This window comes from Corythoichthys intestinalis, chromosome 14 (assembly GCF_030265065.1).
Source record: "Corythoichthys intestinalis isolate RoL2023-P3 chromosome 14, ASM3026506v1, whole genome shotgun sequence".
Lineage (NCBI taxonomy): Eukaryota > Metazoa > Chordata > Actinopteri > Syngnathiformes > Syngnathidae > Corythoichthys > Corythoichthys intestinalis.
This window is the reverse complement of record NC_080408.1, coordinates 49,356,878-49,375,380: the sequence shown is the minus strand read 5'-3', so window position 1 is coordinate 49,375,380 and position 18,503 is coordinate 49,356,878. Positions and strand designations below refer to the sequence as shown.

Genomic DNA, 18,503 nt, shown 5'->3' with positions numbered 1-18,503 from the left:
TTAAGCGCCGATCCAATTTGGGTTAGCAAGATATTCTGGTTCATGAAAAACGACAAAGAAATGTTAGGAGTAGATGTATGGGACGACAACATTTGGAATTGAAGCCAAAAAGCTATTGAAAACCAATGCAAATCCATAAAAAAATTTCAACTAACAGTCCAAAAGAGTGCTACATTACTCCCTGTAGCTAAACACTCTTGTCAGTGAGGCCACACTGGGGACTTAGTGAACAAAAGGAGCGCTCTCCTCTCCATTCTCCACTCAGTCATCGAGCCGAGGAAATGTGGGCAGGTAAAGGCCTGCGGTAATGAGAATAGACAACCCCTCCCTTTGCGACACACACTGGAAAAAACGGGCCGCTGTGCAAAATCACTCACCACTCACACTGGGACACACACACACTTTACCTGCTCCAGCTTCCAGTGGAATTCAGCGGGTCTGAAAGTATCGAGCTGGCTGAAATCTCTTCGAAGCAGGAAGACCAGGCGGCAGTTGTGAATGTAGAGAGAATAATGGTGGCGGTTCATTTCTGAAATAGCATAAAAATATGGCTCAAGCCTCAACTTTTCAGATTTTCTGCTGCATAAATAGTCAGTGTGAATTGATCAAATATTTGATTAGCTAACGTTACAGATAAATGGCAACACTTTTATTATGTAAAACAGTGGTATGAAAATCTGAAACTTTTGGAATTTCTCACAGTTCTGCATAAAATCACCATCAAATGTGATCTGATCTTTGTCATAATCACACAGATGAAAATAAAGGTGTCTGCTTTAACTAAAACCACCCAAACATTTATAGGTTTTCATATTTTAATGAGGATAGTATGCAAACAATCGCCAGAAGGGGGAAAAATAGGTGAGTGAACCATCACATTTAATATTTAGTTGTCACCCTCCCCCTTGGCAGCAATCACTTCAACCAGACGCTTCCTGTAGCTGCAGATCAGTCTCGCACATCGATCAGGACTAATCTTGGCCCATTCTTCGCTACAGAACTGAAGTTCAGCCAGATTCCTAGGATGTCCGGCATGAATCGCTGCCTTTAGGTCATGCCAAAGCATCTCAATGGGGTTCAAGTCTGGACTTTGACTTGGCCACTCCAGAACGTACATTTTGTTCTTCTGAAACCATTCTGAAGTTGATTTACTTCTGTGTTTTGGATCATTGTCTTGTTGCAGTATCCATCCTCTTTTTAGCTTCAATGGTCTGAGAGACGGCTTCAGCTTTTCCTGCAAAACATCCTGATACCCTTTTGAATCTATTCTTCCATTAATGATTGCAAGTTGTCCAGGCCCCGAGGCAGCAAAACAGCCCCAAATCATGATGCTTCCTTATAGTGGACAGGTCAGCTTTAAACCACTCATCAGTGATTTAAAATGTTTGGTAAAAATTGGTTTCAATTGCTCTTTAAGTCTCCTTAGGCAGAGGGTTCACTTACTTATCCCCTTCCCCCCTCTATCATTGTTTGCATGATATACTCATTAAAATATGAAAACGTATAAATATTTGGGTAGTTTTAGTTAAACAGAGTTTTTTTTCCATCTGTGTGATTTCCATCACATTTGATGGTGATTTTATCCAGAAAAGGGTCAGGCCACTATAGTTATTCTTTGAAAATTTATGTTTAGTCAAAAAAACATTAGACAGATAAGAGAGACAACATGGTACACATCTTAAAAAAGCCTCTTTAATATCATTTTGAATTAATATGTACAGTTTTATTCTTTTATTCAATCTTGTCATTAGAAAGGCTGGGGAAAGGGGGGAAAAAAGCATTTTAGGGGGGACTCCAGACTTATTTGGTACTTAAAAAAATATTTTTAAGCAATCTTTTCCATTCTTTTTTATTAATATTTAGTCTAAGGACAAGCAAATTTACCCGTAAACCTTCCATGCACTCATTTAACTCATTGGCTGCCATTGGCGTCAACAGCAGTGTAACATGAGCTACTCACAGCCAGTCTTCCTGCTTTAAATGAATAGGACAGCTACGGCATTCAATGAGTTATATATCATGAGCCATGTGCGGTCACATAGAGAGACACTCAACAAAGATAGTATTTCTTCTACTCCATCAGATATTCCCATTCATGTGAAAGGTATTCGATGAACTTCACATACATTATTGAAACCACTGAAGTCATTTCCACCTTGTGCACTATATTGAGTCTTCAACATTTCTATACAATGTGGGAAATAATTCCATCTCCACCAGAGCTAGGAGATTCGATGTTGTTGTTTGGGTTTACATAAAATATTCACAGTGATAACATTCAAATCCATGTGAGATGCTATCTTTTGTCTGACAGCCATCTGAAATTAAGTTTGTGCTAGCACATCGAGTTGTGGACTTTCTCACTTGCACAACATGATCCTGTAACCAAGATGAAATGAGATTAAGTATTACACATATGCTGCAACATATGTTCTTTCTATTTTAAACAGTGATTCCTATTTGGTAGCCTATTTTTCCTGGTGAAATTCTTATATTCATCCATTTACAGTAATTTGTAGACTATAAACTCTTTACTTTTTTCCTCCGCTTTGAACTAGTGATGTCCCGATTTGATTCTCAGTATCGGCACCTGATACGCCTAATTTTGGAGTAGCGGACAGTATCGGATTCGGTGAAGAGATCGGATCCGATCCAGTTGTCAGGTGTTCTCAGTACCATCGTACTTTTTGGCTGCTGTATATCAAACTAGGCATATATGTCCGCCAGTGTTGTTTTCGTCAACAATGACGATAATGAAAACACTTCGTCGTCGAACATTTTTTTTCATGATGATGACGTGACAATGACAAGCTAAAAACATGAGTCAGGAGACTAGAACGGAACAAGATGAATGCCAGTTTCTGTCTGAGAAGACAACAATGAGACAGAAATGTGACATTATTTGTGTCATATGTTCACAAAGCGTGACATTTTCATATTTTGCGTGGAGTACGTCAGCTTGCATCGTAGCACTGCTTGGGTTGTGTCACTCATGTGAGATGTGCTGTGCCTCTCCCTCCTCACCGGACTTTAGAATGTATCTCAAGCTAGACTGCCCTCCATCTTGCTTGTTTGGAAACACGGTTAGATTTTTTTTTTCTTATTTTGGCAAGCGATATTCCTACTGGCAAGCTACTATTTTTGCCTCTCGTAACCTGAAATTTCTTAATAAGAGGCAATATTTTCCCGTTTAAACGTGTCATAACCTGACAATAACCTATGTCGAGATGCTCGTAAGTAGAGGTACCACTGTATTATTACTTTTAAAAGAAAATTTAAAAATCCTTCTAAATAAATAAATTAGAGAATATTTATTTATTATTATATCATTGGCAGCTATTGACAATGGTAGCCGTCAAATTCATTTAAACTGGGAGGACTGACTGTGAATGTTCATTATTCAGCGCCATTGTCGCGACGGTGCCGTCGATACCAGCCAATGAGTTAATTGAGATTGAGGCTAAATCTAAATAAAAAAGAATGCTTAAAAATATTGTCCCTCTCAGTCACGATGGATTAGACGTCTAGCGCGTTAATTGAAGCCAACAAATTACAAGAAAATGAACACCCTATATAGGCTGAAACCTTGCAGGAAGGGTTTCCTGTATGTTACACCACTGGTAAGATTCACCTGTCAGAAAAGGTTAAATTGCATCCTCACCAGTTTTGTCAGAGTTGCACAGTAGCGTTTCCTTCTCAGCTCGGAGTCCCGGACTTGGACCGTGTTTCATCCACGTGGCGATAGTGAACTGATCCGTCAGGTTTTGGGGCACCACGTGATCAGGAATATTGGCTGCCTGGTGACCATCAAATCTGTAGATGAGGTCACTGTCGCGCGTACTGTCCGTCACGAGAGACGAAGTCCAGTTAGTGGATGTGCTCGGAGCGGGGAGAAGGTCTGTGCTGCCTGATGCTGCACCTGGAGGAACCAAAATTGAAGCCGGGTACAGAGACCTAATCATTGTCCGCATCTTAATACTATTGGAGCATTTAGCCACTACTATGCTCAGGACAATAGTTTCGAAGAGCAAGATTTGCCTGGAACCATGACAAGACAAGAGCATAAAAATATATACAGTATATACAGTGCCCTCCATAATTATTGGCACCCCTGAAAAAGATGTGTTTTTTAGCTACTAATATTTTTTTTATTCAAATAATATGGGACCTTAATGGAGAAAAGAGAAAAATCCAACCTTCAATACAAGTGCATTCATTCAGTGGGGAGAAAATCCCACATAAAGAAAAAATTATTTGACATCAAATAATGTGTGTCACAATTATTAGCACCCCTGGTGTTAATACTTTGTACAACCTCGTTTTGCCAACAAAACAAGGTCTGGGGACTGAGATGGCCATGGGAGGAGCTTGATTTTGTGTCTGGTGAACCATTTCTGTGTAGATTTGGCCATATGTTTAGGGTCATTGTCTTGCTGAAAGACCCAGTGACGACCCATCTCCGGCTTTCAGGCAGAGGGCAACAGATTTTGATTTAAAATGTCCTGGTATTTCAAAGCATTCATGATGCCGTGCACCCTAACAAGGTTCCCAGGGCATTTGGAAGCGAAACATCGCCACAGCATCACTGACCCACCCCCATACTTCAAAGTGGGTATGAGGTGCTTTTCAGCATGTGCATCTTTCGTGGCACGCCAGACCCACTTAGAGTGTTTGTTGCCAAAAAGCTCAATCTTGGTCTCATCTGACCAAAGCAAACGGTCCCAGTTGAAGCCTGGGACCGTGTGTATTTTTGTGTGAGACCAAGATTGAGCTTTTTGGCAACAAACACTCTAAGTGGGTCTGGCGTCTGGCCCACTTCTTTATGTGGGATTTTTTCCCCACTGAATGAATGCACTTGTATTGAGCTAAAAAAACAAATCTTTTTCATGGGTGCCAATAATTATGGAGTGTATATGGCGGAAAACACTCAGGTGACTTGAAGTTCTGCTCTGAAACCCCCGATTGGGCCAAATTTCAAAATTGTCCTATATGCATGTGTGATACATCATTGGAAATCTTAAAATCTTATAATTAAAAAAAGGAAAAAAATATTTTTAAACAGCAAAACCCTAACTGGAGGTGAGAGCACGCGAGAGCAGAATTAAAGACGCCATGATTTTAACGAGATATTATCACGTATTTACCTCTTTTCAATCCAAAAACTCAATGTTTGGATCGATTATTTATCATCTAAAATATTAGGGAAAATGCGACAGTAACGAAAAAATACTATTAAGTGATAGTTATGAAGTAGATATCTGTGACTTATTTACAGACGCTAATTTTTTCATTGTGACGTAATTTGTTTAAAAGTTTAATTGAATAATTTTTTAAAGTCGTTATTTTTTTAAACTAAATATTAGACATAAATTAATGAGTTTAAGCTAAAAATGACAGACATTTCGAATAATAAATACGATTACTTACCTTCTTTTTATGGCTAGTTTGAAACAAAAGCGGTTGCGCAACATCTGTAAACGGGGGTATCCAGGGTAAAACGGACAAATTAAAAATAGCTCGGGGGCTTAATGCGCCATGAATCTGCTATGGCAGCATAAAGACATATTGGTCTGTCAAACACAACAGTTCTTTTGGCTTTAAATACAGCAGTTTATTTTAAAGAGGGGTGCAAGAGCAGAAACTGCTTTTTCAGTCTTGTCTGTGTTTTCAGCCATATATACTAATATATGTCACTTGTAGGGGTACACTGTAGAATTGTACCAGAAAAACTTTCTTAAAAACTTTTGTGGCCATTGATAATAGACTACTGTGAGCTTACTCTACATCAAATTGGTGTGCATGACTGTCACCCCAGGAGGAAGCCTCTTCTGAAGACGGGACACAAAAAAGCCCGCCCGTGTCATCAGACCATAAGACATGGTTCCAGTAATCCATGTGCTTTGTTGACATGTCTTCAGCAAACTGTTTGCAGGTTTTCTTGTGTATTTTCTTTAGAAGAGGCTTCCTCCAAGGGTGACAGCCATGCACACCGGTTTGATGTAGAGTGTGGAGTATGGTCTGAGCACTAACAGGCTGACCCCCCACCTCTTCAATCTCTGCAGCAATGCTGACAGCACTCCTGTAACGAGCCACATGACATTTTGGAGGGAAAATGACAAGCAGTACTCAATTTGTAAATTTAGGGATGTACGTACTTTCTAAGGGGTGTACTTACTTTTGTTGCCAGGGGTTTAGATATTAATGGCTTTATTTTGAGGAGAAAATAAATTAACTCTATTATATAAGCTGCACACAGACTACTTTTCATTGTGTCAAAGTGTCATTTTGTGTCAAAGTGTCATTTTGTCAGTGTTATCCCATGAAAAGATGTAGTTAAATATCCGCAGAAATGTGAGGGGTGTACTGACTTTTGTGATACACTGTACAGGTATTGCCTCTGTGGATGTTTCACAAGCAACAAAGTGCAGGCTTTCTTTCTCCTCTCTCCCTCACTCGGCTGTCCGACTTCTTTGTGGGAGCAAATACGCTCTTCTTTGTGTGTGCAAATACGTTCGTCTTCGTGTGTACATGCGCTCTTAATCGCATGCGGAAGTACTACCTGCTCTATGCTTTTTGCGCCAAAATAAAAGCATGTATCACAAAACAAAAGTCAACATTATATTAAAATTTTTTTTTTTTTTTTTTAAATAAATAAATAAACCTACTGGAGACAAAATGAGACAAATGGAGACTCCACAGTCGTAAAGTCAAAATCACATAAGTCGGGTACGTCGTAACCTGGGGACTACCTGTATTATTATTGCTATAATTGATCATTATTATAATAAAAATATGATAAATAATATAATTAGTTAATGTTATAATACAGTATTATTTGTGATTTTTTTTTTAATTTTCAAAAATAAGAATATTTACTGTTATGGTTCGGTTTATTCTGTGTCCTGGTGTGTCTTTCTTTCTGATTGCCCATTGATTCCACCTGTTGTGGGCTGCTCCGCCAAGCGGCTTCCTCCCATGTCACCCACCTTTGCCTCATTATCTCGTTACGCCTTGTCTGTGTATTTAAGGTCCCAATGTGATGTCCTTTCTTGTTGCGTCATTCTTGTCACATTCAGCGTCCATACCCTGGTTGTGTCCTGTTTCCGCGACCAACCCTTGTCCTTATGAGTGGATTTTTGTAAGGAGTATTGCTACTCAGTCTTTTGTTTGACCCCCTGAACTTTTGAGTTACCGCCACTCTGCTTTGCCTCCTCATTTTTCCCTGAATTTGGGATCCACTCCTTTGTTCCCTGCTCACCCACGACTCCTGACAATTTACTATTAAAAGGCACAAAAAGGGATTTGGAAAATTTCAATTGGACATTTATTGCTCTCAATGGCTGGCAGGGCAGTTAATTTAGGATCTTAAAAAATATAAAACAGTAATATAAATTTGGGTGCCAACATCCCCCAATTCAAATGGATTGGATGACCCTCACCGTCAATGGCAGCAATACAAAAAGCATAAAGATTACAAACTAGCTTATATAACAAGGAATTTCAGCGCATTAATGAAATACAGTAATGAACACGTCACAGATTGGAACGGCCTGAGAGACTTAATTAAGAATATTAAAGGACTTCTGAGCAGTCTCCACGACGACTGTAGACTGCAATAAAACAGAACGAAACATCAAATGTAATTTCTTCAGTTTAATTAAAATTTCATTGTCTCATCACGCCGACCTCTCCCGTTTTTCAAGTGGAGGCCTTCTAAATCCATCCCTCTGTCTTTATTCTATTATTCCAACACGTGCTGACCTATTTTGACTCACCACACAGTTTTTGCAGAGACTTCTCGGAGTACGTTTCCCTGTCGCAACCCTTCCCGATGTGACTGGTTTGCAGCTCCACCATCACCTTTATGCCCGATAAGGGTCCTCCGCATGTTTCCAAGTGTAGCTTCGGAAAGAGCGGCTTGCTTCCAGTGCCAGGTTCGTAGTCCACACGCTTGTTCCAGCCTAGAAGGATCACAGGGAGGTTTTAAGTCATTGGCTGCCGTTCACGGCGCTAGACGTCCAATCCATTTTGACAGGGAGGAGGTGAATGAACGTCGAACTGGATTGGACATCTAGCTAGGGGTGAAAGTGGCTAGAATTTCTTGCTGGAACTCCCTGACATAAAGGCCACCACGGAGCCAGAATTTTTATTTATTCATTTTAAGAGGGGGTTAAACCTTCTAAAACTACAGAAAACTTCTTTTGTCAGTTATAAAACATAACAGGTGTTACACATGCCTTAGGCTACTGCATTACACTTACTATAACGAGGTATACATGAGAAACTGATTTTCATTCAAAATTGTATTTTTCAATGATGTGCAAAAAAACAAAAACACTAGACAGTAACCCCAACCTCCATCTCCTAATTTTTATTTTCCCCTCATTTCCATCTAAATGCAAAACCTCTATTTTAACTACCTTAGAACAAAGGATGTACACTTCATTAAAATTGAAGATAAACATTTATTTGTATATTAAAAGAGCAACAAACTAACAAAAATAAGTACAAATCACTAACATTATGCACAGGGAAATAGAATATATTTTGATCACACCGCAAACATTGAATTTTTTATATTATAAGGAAATATATAAGTAGCCTAACATAGGTAAATGAATAAAAATAAGTTAAGTACACATTAACTATATTATCAAATGTATCGCATTTGAGACAAGCATTTCTGGACTTCTTTGCAATAAAAAAAATGCTTAAAACTAGGGTTGTTCCAATCATGTTTTTTTGCTCCCGATCCGATCCCAATCGTTTTAGTTTGAGTATCTGCCGATCCCGATATTTCCCGATCCGATTGCTTTATTTTTGCTCCCAATTCAATTCCAATCATTCCCGATAATTTTTCCCGATCATATACATTTCGGCAACGCATTAAGAAAAAATGAATAAAACTCGGACGAATATATACATTCAACATACAGTGCATAAGTACTGTATTTGTTTATTATGACAATAAATCCTCAAGGTGGCATTTACATTATTAACATTCTTTCTGTGAGAGGGATCCACGGATAGAAAGACTTGTGACTTTGTATATTGTGACTAAATATTGTCATTTAGTGTAATTGTTGAGCTTCCAGTAAACGATACTGTAGCCATGCCCAAATGCATGATGGGAAGTGGAACCATGACTGTGCGTAGTGCTACCAATTGATATATCTTCTCTGCGTTGGGAAATAACATAAGGTGTTAAGAAAAAGATCAATTGCTACCTTGCTTCCCCACATTGCTCCCCATGATATTTCTAATTGTAGGGAGAGGGATTGTAAGGCTTTAGCCAATAAAAAAAAAAAAGGCTCCAAAGGCTGCCAAAATTCACTCTACTCATTTTACGCTGCCTTTTATCTCTCTATATAGGTAAAACTGCGCCATTACAGATTGAGCGCAACAATGCGTGAGTGGATCGTGCAGTGCATGCATTAATTGCGTTAAATATTTTAACGTGATACATTTTTTTAGAAAATTAATTACCGCCGTTATCAGGATAAATTTGATAACCCTACCTTAAGCCTAAACTAAAGACTCTGGATGAGTGTAACATATTATGTCTGTAACGTTAAATACAATTAGAAAACGATTTAATTAAAAAATATATATACATTAAAAAAAGGCATGGCCGATATTTTTTTGCCGATTCCGATACTTTGAAAATGACGTGATCGGGATGCCGATCGATCGGGACATCTCTACTTAAAACCTTATTGTGTTCAATCTCACTGAAGTTATATTTGTTTTACCCTGAGAATTGCATGTGATGCTTGGTATATCATTTTTTATGATGCAAATTAGAGAACATATACAGTCATGCGAAAAAATTAGGACAACTTATGGAAGCCTGTGTGTTTTCTAACATATTTGGTCGTATGGATATTTATCATTAATTTTAACAATCTTGAGAGATTCAAGTAATTAAACAATTAAAACTGAAAAAAATATTTTTATAACTTTCTGCAAAATGTAAATTTAAATAAATGCAATTTCTGTTGAGGAATAAATTAGAATTTCACTTAAAATGGCTAAAATCACACACGAGTATCACTTCAGAGGTCATATAGGTCAGAAATATGTACTGTATGTGTTCAAAATAATCCCTTTAATTGGTCCTGGTTAATCAAACTTTTAGCATTTGTGATATGAAGTGGGAAAAGTGATTCATTTCTGGGGTATTGGGGCAAAGGTCAGACAATTGTGTTAAAAAAAAGACAAAATAATAGTGTCAAACTTTTAACATGTGTTTGTAATATGAAATAAAGGTTTTTCACGTCACGTCACAGCACTTCCGCAAAAATGGCAACGGCCATCTTGGACCTGACGTCATGATCGTCGCTTCTACACACTCTGTAGCTTTGTAAGTTTAAACTTTTAAGCGGCGATCTCCCTTCAAATTAGATATGCCATAACGGCGCAAAATGGTGAAGTACTGCGTAGCATTTGGCTGCACAATTGTGCATTAAAATAATAGCCCTTCTGATAAACAACTTACCGGTAATATGAAGTAAAAGATAAGATATACGAATTTAAAAGTAACATGGTTAAATAATGCACATTTTAATGATAAAGTCTCCGGTGGTGTAAGCTGGACCAATTCAAAATACTGTATAGACAAGACATGCATTTCATATTCACTGTCTAGCAACAGGTCTGCATGCATTTCTTATTTCCTGTCAGGCGACAGGTCTGCTTGAAATTAATCTACGTGTGGGCAGTGTGCATGAAAAATTCCCTCACCTTACTGACGACGATGTAAAAATCTGACGTGTTTTTCACCAATAAAAGCTCCTTGACTAATTCTATACGAGGTATTTGTAGCCCTCAAGACATTTGTAGGCTCTTAAAGTTTGGTGGTTGTAAGTACTCCTGGTGTTTATCAGGTAATTATATATGTCCGGGAAATGTAAATGTGGCAGCTTGAAAGCTAACATAATGTCCTGTCTCGCTTTACGGGTGATAATCATTGCATTTTTTTTTTCAGAAATTTCCATTTTTGCACACGTGTGGGAATCAACGCCGTCAAAAGGTCCAAGATGGATGGATGTTTAGACCTGGGTGGAAACACGCCACAATTCACATGACTGTGAAAAACCTCTTTAGAAGAAATAATTCCTTTTTGGGGGTATTGAAGTCCAAGATCACATACAGTCATGTGAAGAAATTAGGACACCCCATTAAATATACAGTTCTTCATTAAGAAATGTTCACATATCAATGTCTGATCTTGTTTTTCTTTATCTCTGCAAAAGAAAGGGATTTAAATGCATTCTATCAACAAAAATGCATATTCTAACTGAGGAAAAAGATAGGACACCCTACCACCTAATAGCTAGTGCCACCCCCTTTGGCTGAAATAACTTCAGTGAGATTCTTTTTGTAGCCATCTAACAATCTTTGACATCAGTCTGAAGAAAGTTTGCCGCACTCCTCAACGCAGAATACGTTCAACAGTCACTTACTGTTGAAGTGAGTGAAAACACCATGGTGAGATCACAGGAGCTGTCTGACGCCTTCAGAAAGAAGATTGTAGATTCTTATGAGTCAGCAAAGGGATTTCTAAAGATCTCAAAAGAATATAACATCAGCCATTCAACCGTCCGGAAAATAGTCTACAAGTGGAGGACATTCAAAACAACTGCCAACATACCCAGGTCTGGCCATCCAAGCAAGTTCACCCCGAGAGCACACCGCAAGATGCTAAAAGATGTCTCCAAAAACCCTAAAATGTCATCACGGGACTGACAGCAGGCTCTTGCTACTGTTCATGCTAAAGTGCATGTCTCTACAATCAGAAAGAGACTTCACAAGTTTACCCTTCATGGGAAGTGTACAAGGAGGAAAACTTTGCTCTCCAAGAAGAGCATGAAGGCTAGACTTAAGTTTGGTGTTACATTTGTATTGCGCCTTTCCACCTTTTAAGGCCCTCAAAGCACATTACACTGTCTCCTCATCTACCTACTGTTGATACAGCACCAGGAGCAATGCGGGGTTCAGTATCTTGCTAAAGGATACTTGGAAGAGTTCATCAGGGGGAGATTCGAACCCACAACCTAGACTACCACTGAGCCATGTCATCCCCGGACTGAATCCCAGAGTGAATGTAGACAAAGTTCAGGACTTCTGGAAAAATGTTCTTTGGACAGATGAATCTAAATTTGAATTATTTGGACACCAGAGCAGAGGACATGTTTGGAATAAACCTAATACAGCATTGCAGGAAAAGAACCTCATACCAACTGTGATACATGGACATGGAAGTGTCATGGTTTGGGGATGCTTTGCTGCAGCAGGACCTGGCCAGCTCACCATCATAGAATCCGAGGGTGCTTGAAGAACATGTGAGATCATCTGTGAAATTTAAGCTTAAGCGAAACTTGACCCTGCATTATGACAATTACCCAAAACATACCAGTAAATCCACCAAGTCAAAGCCCAGATCTTACTCCAATTGAGAGACTGTGGGGTGACTTGAAACGGGCTATACATGCAAGAAACCCTTCAAACATCTCACAGCTGAAAGTATTCTGCGTTGAGGAGTAGGGCAAACTTTCTTCAGACCGATGTCTAAGACTGGCAGATGGCTACAAAAGGCGTCTCACTGAAGTTGTTCCAGCCGAAGGGCGTAACACTAGCAATGAGATAGTAGAGTCCTAACTTTTTCCTCCGTTAGAATATGCATTTTTGTTTATACGTTTGTTGTTTACCTGCTAATAAATCACTTTCTTTTCCAGAGAGAAAGAAAAACAAGATCAGACATCGATATGTGAACATTTCTTAATAAAGAACTGAATATTTAATGGGGTGTCCTTATTTTTTCACACGACTGTAGGTCAGAAATATGTGTTCAAATGAATCCCTTTATTTCGGCGTTATCAGCAATTTTTCAGCATTTGTTTGTAATATGAAATGAAAAAAGTGATTCATTTTAGACATATTGGGGTCAAAGGTAACAGGTCAGAAATGTGAGTTCTCATCAATTCCGCTTTTCGCTGCTTTACTGTGAATTTCAAACCTAAAAATAAGTGTGCTGCTCCAAAACCACAAGCAGATGGAAGCAATCCATAATTTTGGACTTTAAATCAGGCTTTTTTTGAGTAGATATGTGAGGTTTTTGTGTAAAATCTCGATAAAAATATCCCACAGTAAGACCATTACATCTGCTGCTTTTAGTCGGGTGCAGTGAATTTTTTTTCCCCTTAAACTGCGTGAAATATGGGCTCTATAGTGCGGAAATTACGGTATATTTAGAGTTTTTTTGCCCTCTACCCAAACCATCACACTAATGTATTACATCGAAAAGATGACTTTTCGCTGATAACTGAGCAAACTACACTACACTCGCTAAATGGCACGGTGTAAGAAACGTTTTAGGATGCTGGAAAGAATCTACAGCTCTCTGTCTGGCTCCAACTTTGTTTTCTGGCTTTCCTCCCTTGAGTTCTCTTTTCTTGATCTCCTCTTCGCTTCCTCCCTCAGTCGGACTTTTGAGATGCTGTCAGTGCTGACAGGTGAGGCAGCAGGGGAGAGTCTGGCTCCGATATCGGGCTCCCAACACTCCCAACTTCCTCTCTAGAGCTTTTGTTCCATTATTTTTCACCCCGCACTTCAGAGTTTGATTTCCATGAGACATTGCTTCTAAAATGAAACTCAAATCCCTGGAGGAAACGGATGTGCCAGGCTAGAATTTCACAACGCTCAGTTCTAAATATTCCTCGGGAAAACAGTCAATCGTCATCTCGCGTGCAGGGTTTTTCAAGCAATCAAAGGTTTATTTGGCTTTTTCTGACCTTGCCATCCCGCTTTGCAGACAGGCTTGACATCAATATGCACGGCCACATTGTCCTTTGCTGTCTTCTGACCACAGTCAAAGGCCGTCACCATGATCTTGTAGCTCTGCTGTTTGTCGTAGCTCAGTCGCTCCGTGTTTCGGATATTTCCTAAAATGCGCCAAAACACACAGAAAATTTAACATTTCACAGGAAGCCATTGACTGTGCTGGACGACCTATACATTTTGACTGCGTAAGCAGCCGGTTTTTGACCAAAACTTTACATGCATAGGTTGTAAATGGCCACGTTAATTCATCAACAGGGAGCTGCCCAAGAATGCCCCAAAATCATCAGAACCTGAACTGCAAGTGCCCCAAAATGAACATGAAATGACCCCAAATAGTCGGGACGTGGCAAATGCACAGAAAGTGATACAGAATTGCATTAAATATATATGAAATTATCCAAAATGTACAATAATTGACCGCGGAAAAACCTAAAATTAAAAAGAAGTGACCTAAAATGTGTATGTGTGACCTGGGAATGCCCCAAAATCAACAAGAACAGACCCGAAATGTGCATCAAGACACCCGGAAACGCGCCAAAATCATCATAGAGCGACCTCTAAGTGCCCTGAAAATGCATTTAATCAATCGTAAATAAACCAAAATGTACAGGAAGCGACCCCGGAATGCCCCAGTATCAACAAGTGACCCAAAATCAATAGAAACTGATCTGTAAGTGCCCCCAGAACAAAAAAATGCCTTAAAAATGTAGAAAATGGTCCAAAATGTACAAGTGAACCAAAAAAAAACAAAAGCAAATCAACAAGACATAACCCAAACTGTGCATAACGTGACCCAAGAAAGCCCCAGAATTAACAAGAACCGACCCAAAATGTACATGAAGATATCTGAGAATGACTAAAAAATTATTATAAACTGACCTGTAAGTGCCTCAAAAAATGCATTAAGTACATAAGAAATTATCAAAATGTGCATAAAATGTTTCAGGAATGCCCTAAAATCCTCAGGAAGTAACCCAGGAACGCCCCAAAGTCAACAAGTGACCCAAGATGTGCATTGAGTGACCCAGATATGCCCCAAAATTATTATTAAGTGACCTCAAAGTGCCCCGAAAATGCATTTAATCAATCGTAAATTAACCAAAATGTACATGAAGCGACCCGAAACGCCCCAAAACCATCATAGAGTGACCTCTAAGTGCCCCGAAAATGCATTTAATCAATCGTAAATAAACCAAAATGTACAGGAAGCAACCCCGGAATGACCCAAAATCATCACAAACTGATCTGTAAGTGCCCCCAAAACAGAAAAATGCTTTAAATATGTAGAAAATGGTCCAAAATGTACAATAATTGACCCCCCCCAAAAAAAAACAAAATCAGCAAGAAGTGACCCAAAATGTGCATAAAGTGACCCATGAGGCCCCATAATCAACATTAACTGACCCAAAATGTACATGAAGGTATCTGAGAATGGCCCAAAATTATCATTAAATGACCTGTAAGTGCCTGGGGAAAAAAAGTATTAAATACATAAAAAAATTATCAGAAATGTGCATAAAGTGATCCAGGAATGCCCTAAAATCTTCAGGAAGTGACCCATACATGCCCTAAAATCAACAAGTGACGCAAAATCATCAAAACGAAAAAATGATTTAAATATGTAGGAAATAATCCAAAATGTACAATAACAGAACACGTAAAACCCCAAAATCAACACTAAGTGAGGTAAGATGTGCGTAAAGTGACCCAGGAATGCCCCAAAATCAACATTAACTGACCCAAAATGTACATGAAGGTATCTGAGAATGGCCCAAAATTATCATTAAATGACCTGTAAGTGCCTGGGGGAAAAAAGTATTAAATACATAAAAAAATTATCAGAAATGTGCATAAAGTGATCCAGGAATGCCCTAAAATCTTCAGGAAGTGACCCATACATGCCCTAAAATCAACAAGTGACGCAAAATCATCAAAACGAAAAAATGATTTAAATATGTAGGAAATAATCCAAAATGTACAATAACAGAACACGTAAAACCCCAAAATCAACACTAAGTGAGGTAAGATGTGCGTAAAGTGACCCAGGAATGCCCCAAAATCAACAAGAAGTGACCCAAAATGTGCATGAAATGACCAGGGAATGCCCCAAAATCATAAACTGGCCAGTAAGTGCCCCTCCCCCTCCCAAATGCAATAAATACATGGGGAAATGATCAAAAATGTACAACAATTGACCCTGGAAAAAAATCCCATAATCAACAAGAAGTGACCCAAAATGTGTATGACAATGCGCCAAAATCAACGAGAAGTGACCCAAAATGTGCTTGAAGTGACCCGGGAATGCCCTAAAATCGTCATAAAGTGACCTCTGAGTGCCCCAAAACCAACAGAAAGTGAACGAAAAATGCATTTAATCAACAGGAATGAACCAAAATGTTGAGGAAGTGACCCTGGAATGCCCCAAAATCAACAAGAAGTGACCCAAAATGTGCATGAAGGGACCCTAACCCTAAAATCATCATAAAGTGACCTCTAAGTACCCCAAAACCAACAGGGCAACCTGAAAATTGGAAAAGAACCAAATTGTTCAGGGGGGGACACTGGAATGCCCCAAAATCAAAAGAAAGTGACCCAAAATGTATGTGTAGTGACCCAGAATGCCACCAAAACAACAATAAATCATACAAGATTGAAGATACTGTATATAGGAATTCACCCTGAAATGCCCCTGAATGTACAAGTGACCCAAAATTAAAAGGAAGTAACCTGGCTGAAAATACTCACGTTTTAGAGCCATTGACGCTAGATGTCCAATCCATTTTGACTCTGAGTCAAATGTCCTTGTCAGAATGGATTGGACGTCTAGCGTCGTCAATGGCAACCAATGACTTTAAAAAAATATATAAATTGATATACAGGAGGTCTGATGCTGGAAAAATAAAAATGTCATCTTGTGCTGAAAAACAGCATTGCTATTTTTTTTTTAATGAAACCAGCAATGTCAACATATGACAAATGTAAAAATTATGTTTTTCATTATCAACAAGTGTTTCACCATGCGCCTTCAAGTGTTACCAATTCATTTAGTTCATAGTGGCAAGAAATAAGCAAGAATAAACTGGAAGCAAGATCTATTAGGCGCAAGTCTTTGCACACTTCCTCACAGGCTGGAGGACAAATTTCGGATTGATTTTCGATTGTTTTGTATTCCGAGCATGTCTAATGTTTAAGCTTTGGGCTCTCTGCTTGCTCCTCCACACAGTGTTGATCTGAATTCAGCAAGATTCCAAGTGAAGGGGCAGCTGGAGGGCTGAGTGTGCAACTGCGAGTTTCTCTCTATATTTTTGCCGAGTAAATTAAATGGAGCTACAATATTTCCTAGAAAAAGTAGGATTTTCTTGACATTTGGTCAAACATGAAGAACACTGCCCAGTGCTTTACAATGTGATGATATGTATCGCCAAAATGATTTAAAATTTTCAATATTTTACATGTCTGTCATCGTTATCGCAATAAATACGGTAGACCAGTTCCTGCAATGCACATTTTGTCCAGAAGTAGGCACCCAATTTGTGCTGACTTGCTACATTGATAAGATTCCACATGCCATATAGACCCTACTCACGTGACGTCACAGCCACGCCCCCGCGCCATGTTGTCCGTCTACTCGTCATGTTAATGCATTAGCGCTTCGTAAATTGCTCCTATTATGGCGTATTTTTCTGCTCGTTAACATTAATAATCAAAATGGTGAAGTCGTGTGTGGCGGTCGGTTGCAAAAACAGAGAAGATAGACGGATAATAAGACAGTTGTCATACAATTAATTTACAATTTCACTATTGAGGTCAAAAGCCAAAAAATAAATTCAACTAGGGACAATCTGGAGTAGTGCTATCGCACTTCATATTTATTACATATTATATATGTATGTAGTGAGAGTGCTATCGCTAAACCATATAAACATTAAAAGCCCTAGCTCCATTGACAAATGACATGAAATACATTAGACTTGACAGTGGACGTTAGCAAGAACAAAAGATTTTGAATTGAAAATTTCGTAACTCACCTTCCCGAGCACAAGATCGATTCCAGCCGAATTTTCGTGGACGAGGACCTGTTTCACCCAACCAGCAACGAAGTATTTATAAGCCTCCAAGCTCTTAAAGTTTTTCAAACTTTCGTGAGAATAGGCTGATTTTGTGTGGACAAGATAGTTGTAAATATCAGGGTAGCAGATGACAGGCAAAGACGGTGAAGACAGCGGGTCGAAAAACATCGATTTAGGCATCAAATATGGATCTAGCGAATGGATAAACTGAAGCTTTTCCACATAACGCCTTTTATGCAACGCATCCAATGAGTTTACAGCGTCAGATAACACCGGGGCTTCCATGAATTGCTCCATAACTTGCACGACTAATTGAAAACAATGAGAATAGGTCTAAAAAATACGGACAATATGGCGGCCGGATACAGCGACACGTCATTTTGTGACGTAGGTGAGTAGGGTCTATTAGTACCATCAATCAGCCTCACGGTGTAACCCATTCCACTCAATAGTTAGCCAATTGGCTTGCCCTGCCAACTAAAAGTGAGTCATGCATGCAAGACAATTTAAAATAGAAACACATCATCCTTACAGGACACAATTTGTTCCAATCTCAAAATGAATTTATTATCAATGATATGATGCAGAAGT

General features: G+C 38.9%; 1 protein-coding gene across 1 annotated transcript in view; it reads right to left on the bottom strand.

The window, feature by feature from the left end:
- Positions 1-18,503, bottom strand: part of clstn2a (calsyntenin 2a) — a 369,961-nt gene that overhangs the window by 96,771 nt on the left and 254,687 nt on the right. The window contains exons 6-9 of the mRNA XM_057857289.1: positions 13,794-13,943; positions 7,776-7,961; positions 3,662-3,919; positions 408-529 (exon numbers count right to left, since the gene is read on the bottom strand). Of these exons, the coding sequence (XP_057713272.1) occupies positions 408-529; positions 3,662-3,919; positions 7,776-7,961; positions 13,794-13,943 (716 nt within the window). The remainder of the gene's footprint in view (positions 1-407; positions 530-3,661; positions 3,920-7,775; positions 7,962-13,793; positions 13,944-18,503) is intronic.